We start from the raw sequence: 10,577 nt of genomic DNA, 5'->3' as shown, positions 1-10,577 counted from the left end.
ATCGTTTTGACCACCGGACACTACACGAATAAGTGGGTTGCGGTCTCCAAGTTTTTATACATAGCTGACAGAAGTATTCGTTCGGCCAATGCCTAACCTGTAGCCTTGCTGCTGTCCAAATCCTACCTCAGCCAGATGAAGAACTTGCATTTTGGAGATGCCTTGGCCTTCCATATAAATTCAGCCACACTACATCTACCTAAGCTTTCAAACTGCAAATTGTATGCAGACTTTGCCGAATACTGCCCATTCGAAGAGTGAAGCCAAGTTATTCGGTCTTCTTGCAACTGAGTCAAGGCCACGGTTTCTAATTTCTCCCATAGTTGCAGGTACTCCGCAATAATTTGTTGGTTCATATTATGGTCGATGTCCCTGACCCACGTATTGTCAGTCAGTCCATCCACCACCGAGCGATTCTTCCTCTTGCTGTGCTTACATAGCTCCGGGAACAAGTCTGCAGGGGCGTCTCCGTCTAGCCATCACGATGTCCTGAAGGAGGCCTTGCATCCATTGCCTAGGTGTACCTTAGTTGCAGCGCTGAAAAAGCGTTGGTCTTCATCGTTAGCTTGAAGCTACAGGCCCTTCCAAGGACAGTCTCTATCATCCCAGGCATACCACATCCATCGCAAACGTAGCGATCGGTCGGGGATGGATTGCATGTGCGGGGCAAAAAGCCAGAGCAAACTCCGACAGACGGGGTAAACGTATTCGTGAAGTCATTTATAGCTATTGTACTCAAAAAAGCTTTCCAGCAGCTTGTTTATATTGTTTTCTATTTTTTTCAACTGGCTATCTTACCATTCTTGATGGCCATATTTCACTAGCGAGCCTGCTTGCTCTCTTTGTTTTCTAATTTAGCTACTGTAAAACTCTCTATTTTAGATAGACTTTCTATTCTACATAATGATTAAATCTCACAATTTAGCATCTCTTGGAGTTGCTCTACAGCGACAGACAGACAGTGTAGATTTTGTAGTCCGGTTGGACGAGGTTTTCGGATCGATTTGTTATCGCGCTTCCCGTGTGAACAGTACAATGTTCGAATCTTCCGAACACTGTGGTGCGCAGGAATCCGGCATGCCCTTGTGATGAGTCTTGTATTGAACATTTGAACTTCATCGAAGTAGTCTAGTAGCAAGCTTTTAGCCATTCGTGGAGTAACAAAGCTATCCCAATTTATTGAGCCCCAAGGGCCGCCGCCGCCGCCGCCGCTCGTCCTCGTGCGACTCGTGCACCCTAAGCGCTGCCACCGCCGCCGCTCCCTCCTTCCACCACTGTTGGCCCCCCTCCCTTCCCCTCTAGCATCTCGTCGGAGGCTAGAGGGAGTATGGATTCATCGTTTTTAATAAGTTTTCTAGTAGATTGAGTGCTTAGGGTTAGAGTCTGTCCATACCAAATTTCTTGGTATTGGGGAATTATCTTCTTCTCCTCCTCTTCGGTGACGGTGAAGGGGAAGGGTGGAATCGTTTTCTCCATGACGGCTATGTTGAAGATGAGGGCGACAACTACGGCGTCAGCAACTTCACCGGCATGACGACATGGAGACCTTTCTTTTCGGATGGCGACATCAAGGTGGAGATGATGTCGTCGTCATGGAATAATTTTCTCTAGTTTCTTCTTCGTTTTGTCGTGGTTAAATCTGACCACGATAAAGGACTAGGGAGAATAATTTTCAGATCAGTCTTTCGCATTCTTCAGTGGCAGAAAGAAGAAGGAAGATAAAAGAAAGAAGAAGTTTCTCAACTCCGCATGCAGGAATGTTGGTCGTCGTTCGTTGGGCATATGTTCTTAGGTCTTTTGCCGAGTTTTTGCCTGTGCGGTCATCCATACGAAACGTTATACATGTTTGGTTTTGAGATTTGGAGCTATTCACAGCGTAGATACAATTTAGATAAAATCAGTTTCTGGATAAGTGCTTGTAACGTGTTGATGTATCTAACTATTATATAATATAATTCTTCTTTCGTCTAAAAAAAAGTAGTCTAGTAACAGTAGGCTTGATGTTTTTATTTTTTTATATACATTTTTTTTTATTTTTGGAGGTGCTTCCCCTTCCGTGCCTGAAAAACGGGACACCCAACTGCCCAAGTCCAAACTGTCGAGCCTGATACGCATGTCTCCTACGACTGAAGCCAGATACGCATGTCGTAAATAAAAGGATTAAAGGATCGGATGGAGCGTGAGCTTGGTTCTAGTTCTAGCGTGCAGAGGTAGGCGATCTTATAGCCGTGTTTCGAACAATTGACAAGTGAGACCTTATATATAGTCGATTAGGTGTCTGATCTTTGCGGTATCACCGACTTCCCAGCACTAGTTAGTTTCCTCCATACGTCAGTGGACAATACCAACAAGGTTACTGCCTCAGCAATTATCCCGTACATCAAGTCAGAAAATTGAGCATGTAACCAGAAGGGAAAATGTGAAAGAAGAAAATATAGCTTGTGCCATGAGTCATGCATCACTGTATTGCACTACAGCTGAGGCTAAAAGCCGAGCCTAGATTCCAAAATGTATAACACTGGATGAGTGCAAATATCCCAAGTGATGCAATCATGCAGTACCATTACCACCAAGAGATTTTTTTTTACGAATTACACAGGTACAAACGCGAAAGACTGTGTTGGCACATCTCGAGAATGACGAAGTCACCACAGACGCCTCGCTGTCGACGGAAACGTCGCCTACGATGAAGTCACCACAGGCGCCTCGCTGTCGATGGGAACGTCGCTTACCACTGAAAGCATAACACCGTTAAATCCTGAAATAAATCCAGGAAAATACGAGCACCCGTGCCAAGTCAAAAACTTGAATCCAGGTGAACAGGTTTCACCACAAGAAACCTAACCAACTAAGCTAGGCTCAGTTCGCCACCAAGAGATTAACCATGGCCAAACCTTGCCACAATTCCTGGGGTTATCACGACATGCTAATTGCTAATAATCACTATCTGAGCTTGAGCTGTCCTCATCAGGATAGTCGATAGCAGTAGTATTACCACCACCGTATGCACGGCTTGATGGGTGAACCATCATAGGCCGCAAATCCTCGCAGGCGTGGCAATGCCCTATAAATTGTAACAGAGTTAGCGTCGAATAAACAAAGCTAACATTGAATATTGAAAGGGAAACAAACTGTGTACTAGAGTACCTCCAGCTAATCTGCTGGGGGTGATATTTAGGTATCCAAAATAGCGCAATATGTTTTATATTACTCATAAAAGATACTGCAACTGGAACCAAGCAGAAATCATCCCAAAAGTCCAATTTGCTTAACTGCTTCATCCTTTTGTTCATTCATGTTGTTGCAGTATGGCATGTGACAATGCATGACAGAAGGAATTATATGGTAGGGCGTCAATGATGCATAATACCAAACATTGCTTACTATGAACTGGGTGAAAATAAAGATGCTATTGTAATTTCAAGAAAAGTTGTTAAGAATGGTGAATACAAGAAACGTTATCACAGGACAGCAGTCAAGCAAAAATGTTAGGGAGATTCAAAAGAACACATTGATAAAGCTATAGAATAAAACCATACCTGCATCTTTGTCCCCAACTATACAGCACAGCAATACATCATCCTCACTTCGAAGTGCGCAATTAATTTCAGAGAAGAAAAGCTTAGTACAGCCATCAGCAGGATGACTGTTCTCAGGATAAGCTGTGAAATTATAATGATAGTAAGGCCCACCAAACTCAAAAAACAAACACTTCACTGTTATCTCATCCAGCAGAAACAGAAATTAGCACAAAAGAGTAAAATTAAATCTAATGTGTTCAAACGGCAGTAAACTATTACGAGATAGATAGAAGAGAGCAGCATATCATGGTGTTGTTTAGGGGGTATTTGGATTCAAGGAATAAAGAGTAGGAGGTGTCATATGGGGTGTCGCATGGTAATAAAAAAATAAATTACAGAATCCGTCAGTAATCCACGAGACAAATTTATTAAGCCTAAGTAATCCATCATTAGCACATGTTTACTGTAGCACACATTATCAAATCATAGAGTAATTAGGCTTAAAAAATTCATCTCGCAAAACAGTCCGAATCTATGCATTTAGTTTCGTAAATAGTCTATATTTAATACTCCATGCATATGTTCAAACATCCGATAGAACAGCGACTAAAGTTTAGGAGGTCGAACAAGCACCCCTCACTCTGTTATATTTATGTAAGGCTGTCTCGACATGGCACAGTGAGGTCCTTTCACTCTGCCATATTTTCTTTTCTCGAATTACTTGCGTTTCCTCTGGCGACTTCTTTTTCTTTGGTGGACGGATAACAACAGGAGCTGGAAATGCTTCTTCATATGCATCCATTATACTGCTTGTGCTCATCCCTTGTGGAAAAGGGGATTCAAACCGCCAAGCATGTTCCTCCCTATTGTAACCTTCGGGAGTACTCCTTTCCTTGGAAGCCCAACCCACTTTACTCCTATGTCATAACACAATGGGTATGAAGTCTCACATATTAATTCCTAATTATCAAAAGTTCCTGGGTTCAAATGATCGATTGCTCATTTGTCATATGCTTGTTTTATGCGATAGATGTCTGACCACCAGATGTTTGATACATTATTTCAGTACAAGAGAAACATGCAAAGTCATGTTACCACACACTGCAGAGCAGTGGACTTCAGAAAAAAAAATGAATATCGATTTTCTTTAGATTCAGATTTGAAACTTTGGATTAAACAGATGCTCAAAGTTGCCATCCGTTGATGTGGCATCTCAACAGCTGCTTGCTATGTGGGACACAGGGTGAGAACATAGGGTCAACTGCACAGCCATACATGGATGATTAGAGCGCTGCATATTTTACTTTCCTTTAACTAGTGGCTGCTAACCTCATAATCGGAGCTTGTAAAATCAAGTCAATTATTTAAAATGAAATTGCAAAGAATGAGAGAACAAGGAAAACAGAAAACAAGATGCTAGCAGCTTTACCTTGCATATCTCCTCCTAGGAGCGGTACATGAGGCTACACTGCATTGATCAATGAAAACAAGTAAACAATTCAATAATAGTTCATATCTATAATTTTCAATTATAAACTTAAAATCAAACTGCATAGTCCATCCAATAGGGTAAGATAATGAAAACACAATGTTCATTAAAAAAATTGCTTGAACACAAATAAACTTTTGACTAAATCTATCAATTTAGTGCGCATTCTAAATCAGAAAACTGATACTTGTCTCTCAGATAAGAAGACATAAACATGCTTTTTTTTCCAGAGTGGATCCAATTCTGCAAGGTAACCCATCATGCTCGAGATCTATCTAGGTCCTTAATGTGCCTAAATAAACAAAGTTCAAGTTTGTGGACGGGGGCAAGCACAGAACACATGCATCTCCTCAAGACTCCATACATACATATGTAGGCGTTGCATCGAACAGGTTGTGGGCATCCTCCATGGACATGCCATCCACGTTGTTACGGTCGGTCGTGGCAGCAGGCGGGTCGCACAGAGGAGCTGCAGCGCGCCGGGATGCCGACCGAGCTTGCGCCGTCGAGTTTTGCTGCGTCTGCCGTCCTGGCGGGGAGGCGTGGCTGCAGCTGAGCACCATGGCTTCCTGGCTTACTGCCGGCGTGGGAGGAGGTGACCATGGCGCAGTGTAGCGAGGGTAAATTCGGACGGCAATACGTAACGGGAGATTCTGACTTCTGAAGCCACCGCCCCACCGGGTTTGGCGTCTACGCTAGGGCGGGACTAAATCCGAACACGAGTCCGTCAGGTACTTCTCAGCGATTCCTCCTCCTCCTTTTCCGTTTCAAAACGCACGTTTCTGGCTCCACGTTATACCGCGAATCAATCGGACGCCAATCAGCGCGCGGCCTATATAATTAACTAACCAAACGCTATGGATCGGACGCAAGAATCTGAACCCTGAACCCTGAAGGAAGCGGCGTAGAGTGCCCTAAATTTCTTGTTTCCCACGTGTGAGCGTGAGCGCTGTCATCGACAATGGCGGGCGACGAGTATCATGAGGAGGATTCGTAAGTCTCTAATTTCCTCTAGCTCTCTAGCTGCATCTGCAAGCAGTGCTCATAATCCTTTCTACTCCATTTGTCTGCCGATCCATTGGAATCAATGTGCTTTAGTGCAATTGAAATATATAATCTTATCTGCCCTGTCCTGTCCTATTTCGGGCCAAAGGAGGAGGATCTTCATGGCCAGGGCAGTGCTGAAGCCTTGTCTGCACTGTCTCTGCAGGATTGCAAAGATACTTCGGCAGGGAAGCCAAAACACCTCCATTCTTCTCAAGTTGCTGCATCGCGCACCGCGCCAAGGGGGAGATATGCAAGGTAAAGATCGTAGCCTTTTTTTTTCGCGTTCTGATTGATGGATATCTCTCTCCATCCCTTCATCAGCTTACATGCAAACTTGTAATTTGTTGATTGAAAGGAAGTATGTAAGCGTGATTGACTCGGTCACCCCTCCCGCTTTCGAAGCAGCAACTACACAAACCAAAGTGTCTGTAGTCTTTGCACCTTCAGTTTGATGATGACCTGATTTTATAGAAAATGAAGTAAAATGTGCAGCCTTCTAGTCATTTGTGTATTGCTCCTATATATGAGCTGTGCCCTCACCATGTTCCCGACATAGCAAGCAGCTGTTGAGAACCCAGCATCAACTAATGGAAACTGCAGGCACCTGTTTAAACCGAAGTTTCAAAGCTGAATTTACAGGAAATCCTGATTCTTTATTTTAAGTCCAGCACTCTGTGTTGTCTGGTAGCATGATTCCACATGTGCTTTTTAGTCTTTTATGTTAACCAAATAATGTGCCCAACATGCTCTGGATCTCCATCACATAAATGAAGCATAATTAAATCACAAATGAGCAATTACTTAGGATTTGATATATGGGACTTTATATTCGTTTTTGTTATAACATAGGAGTAAAGCGGGTTGGGCTTCCAAGGAAAGGAGCACTCCTGACGGTTACAACAGGGAGGAACATGGTTGGCGGTTTGAATACCCTTACCTCCCAGGAATGGACCCAACCGACGTGGCATATGCCTATGAAGATACCATTAAGAAGGCTCCTGTTGTTGTCCGTCCACCAAAAATCAAGAAATCTCCAGAGGAAAGGAAAGCGATCCGAGAGAGAAGAATCATGCAGGATGAAAAGTCCTCCCTGCATGATGTCCACACAGCCTTGCGTAAATATAACAGAACAAACAGCACCACGGTACACTACTGCTATATATATCTACGTCTGTCTCTTCTCTTTAGGAATAGTTATCTGGAGTTTGGATATTATCAGATCTTTCTAATTGTACTCTTTCGTTCTGTTTTCACTTTTCAGTTTGAGCTGGATGAGACAACAGTGAAGTGTCTGTTTTTCGAGTTTGGCGATCCTGGCTATCAGTACAACTTCACAGCTAAGCCTGACAGCCATCCCTCTGCTGGTGGCAATAGTAATCTTTTCTTTGCTGAAATTAATTATCCTCTTCAGAGTGAGGATGATGTATTGTTGTGCTGTATTGTTGGGGAGAAAGACGCAGGTATGCTTCATTCTCTAGCTCCCTTTTTTTTCTGGATGTTTTATATGTTTTTTCTTGACTCTTGTCTTGTGATAACTTTCATTCCTTAACAATTCTCCCTTAAAACAACAGTTTCCTCGGATAATATTAACACCATTATTTTGATCTACTTTATAACAAGAAGCATTAGTATGATTAAACAATGTCTTGGAACTTCTTAGAAGGATATGAAATATTGAGCAATTATTAGTTACCATTTTGGCAGCAAGAACTAAATGTTGTCACTTTCCATATTGCTAGGACCTCCGTGATATCTTTGGGATAAATTTCTTCTTAGTCTGTCCTTACAGTAATCACCTCCGTGAGCAATAAACAGCATTCAACAGTTTACATGGATTAATGAAGGCACTGGAGTGCTCAATTTGTGTGCCGTCAGTTTATTCATTTCTGCACATTTGGCTAAGTCTATTATAAATTCAGGTCATTGCCACGCCTGCGAGGATTATCGGCGTACAATGATTCACCCTTCAAGCCGTGCATATGGTGGTGGTAATACTACTGCTATTGATTATCCTGACGAGGATAGCTCAAGCTCAGATAGTGACTATTAGCGACTTGTGAGAGGTTCCTCAGTGACTGAGCATCGTGACAGCTCCCTCGGTTGGTTCCAACAAAAGTAGATAGGTTTGGCTATGTCTTATCATTTGGTGCCTAGTGGTCTCGCAAAAAAAAAATTAATGATGATGATGGTCTTATTTGTATTTCCAATGGCTCAATATGTTTTGCAATAACTGCTACAGAAACTATTTTAGAGACCTCTCCCTTATAAAAAAAATCGCCTCTAAAAGTGGTTTATAAGCCGGTTTGTGTTATGGTGGGGAAGGTGTACCAGCGCCGTAACAAAAAGAGTGGCTAAGCTAGTTGTGCGGAGGCATGCACCAGAGTGCGGCCACCAGGGCCAGGCGTGGGAGCCGGTTTGGCTCCAGCCGGTTCAATAGAAGTTAGTTATCCGGAGTGCTTTTTTAGTTGGAGTTTGTTAAGTCGAGTTTGTTAGCCCTTAGATTTAGGAGAGATTTGTTATTGAGTTGGTATAAGTGTCACACAATCTGAAGAAATAAATCTTTAGCCTAGGATTGAGTTTATCTCACCTTGGGCCCTCGGGAATTACTGTTCACGTCGTCTCCCTGTTGTCGCCGAGTTCCTAGCCAGGCGCCGAGCACGGCTCCGCCAGTTCGTGGCCGGAGTTTCAAGCCTAGGCCTCCCCTCTCGCACTCCTACGCCCTCAGATCCTTAAGCTCCAACAACTTGGTATCAGCCATGTCTGGTCCTGGGTCATCAGCCACCGCCGTCGTTCCATCCACCGCCGCGGCCACCACCGCCGCCACCACCTTCGCGTTCCCTGTGCTCACCACCTCTGCGCCCCTCGTTACCACCACCGCGTCACTGCTCAGTCTACAATCCGCGACCCCAGCATCCCCCACCGAGGCCTTCAACGCCTTGACGACGCTCATCTACGCGATGCAACGCCAGATGGGGGACATCTCCTTGCGTCTCGCTGCTGTGGAGCGCCGGCCCTCGTCTTCGGGGCAACCGTTCTTCCAGTACGGGCTGCCGGGTTACGGCGGCATTCCGGGGCTGCCTGCGTCAGCCCCGGCCATATCGGAGCGTGTTCTGGCGCGGCATCGGCTTGACACGGCATGGTGTACAGTCAACTCAGCTCCTACATGCACTTCGCCAAGATGGGCCGGCTCTAATGGAGCGCTTACTGCAGTCCTTCGAGGACCTCTTCGCCGAGCCCCAGGGCTTGACACCGGTCTGTTCGTGTGATCACAGAATACATCTGCAGCCCAACACGACGCCGGTAGCAGTCCGCCCCTACCGGTATCCACAGCTACAGAAAGAGGAGCTCGAGTCCCAGTGTACTGCTACGCTGTCCCAGGGCGTCATCCGGCCAAGTACGTCGGTGTTCTCAGCGCCGGTGCTGCTGGTCAAGAAACCGGACTCCTCCTGGCGCTTTTGTGTGGATTATCGCGCCCTCAACGACCGCACAGTCAAGGACAAGTTACCCATTCCAGTGGTAGAGGAGCTCCTGGATGAACTCAAAGGCGTCAAATTTTTCACCAAGTTAGATCTCCGTTCCGGCTACCATCAAGTCCGGATGCACGCTGATGACATCGAGAAAACGGCCTTCCGCACGCATCAGGGGCACTTCGAGTTTTTGGTCATGCCGTTCAGCCTGACCAACGCGCTGACGACTTTCCAGAGCCTCATGAACACGGTCCTTCGGCCGTACCTACATAAGTTCGTGTTGGTTTTCTTTGATGACATATTAATCTACAACCCTTCGTGGACGTCGCACCTCCAGCATGTCAAGGCCGTCCTCACAGCGTTGCGCGAACAGCAGCTGCACATCAAATGCAACAAGTGTTCGTTCGCCACGTCCTCTATCGCGTACCTGGGCCACATCATTTCCGCGGATGGAGTGGCCATGGACCAGTCCAAGGTGGAAGCAGTGACGTCGTGGCCACAGCCACGCGTAGCGCGGGGTTTCTGTGGCTTCCTCGGCTTGGCGGGCTACTACCGCCGCTTCATCAAGAACTTCGGCGCCATCGCTGCGCCCCTCACGCAGCTCCTGCGCAAGGACGCATTTCTTTGGTCAGCGGAAGCCGCGGCGACGTTCACGGCGCTGAAACAAGCGCTGGCTGTGGCTCCGGTTCTCCAACTGCTGGACTTCGAGCTACCCTTCATGGTGGACTGCGATGCGTTCGGGTCGGGTTTTGGCGCTATGCTGCACCAGGGTACGAGCGCCATCGCGTTCTTCAGCAGGACGTTCTCGCCAAGGCACATGAAGCTAGCTGTGTATGAGCGGGAACTAATTGGTTTGGTATAGGTTGTTCGTCACTGGAGGCCCTATCTTTGGGGGCGTCGCTTTGTCGTGCGCACCGATCACTATGCGCTCAAGTTCCTCCTCGACCAGCGCCTCTCCACCCTGCCTCAACACCAGTGGGTCTCCAAGCTGTTCGGTTATGACTTCGCAGTCGAGTTTCGGTCGGGGCGCCTGAACGTGGTTGCAGACGTGCT

General features: G+C 45.9%; 1 protein-coding gene across 1 annotated transcript; it reads right to left on the bottom strand.

Moving 5' to 3' along the window:
* Window positions 1-2,933: 2,933 nt before the first annotated feature.
* Window positions 2,934-5,613, bottom strand: LOC136503928 (uncharacterized). The gene is made up of 4 exons (XM_066498847.1): window positions 5,444-5,613; window positions 4,243-4,438; window positions 3,540-3,723; window positions 2,934-3,064 (listed from the first exon to the last, which is right to left on the bottom strand). Exons 1-4 carry the CDS (start codon window positions 5,611-5,613, stop codon window positions 2,934-2,936), a joined length of 681 nt encoding a protein of 226 aa, XP_066354944.1.
* Between the last annotated feature and the right edge of the window lie 4,964 nt (window positions 5,614-10,577).

Source organism: Miscanthus floridulus, chromosome 14 (genome assembly GCF_019320115.1).
Source record: "Miscanthus floridulus cultivar M001 chromosome 14, ASM1932011v1, whole genome shotgun sequence".
In the NCBI taxonomy this organism is placed as follows: Eukaryota; Viridiplantae; Streptophyta; class Magnoliopsida; order Poales; family Poaceae; genus Miscanthus; species Miscanthus floridulus.
Note: the sequence above shows the minus strand (reverse complement) of the source record. Positions and strands in the feature narration are given on the sequence as shown.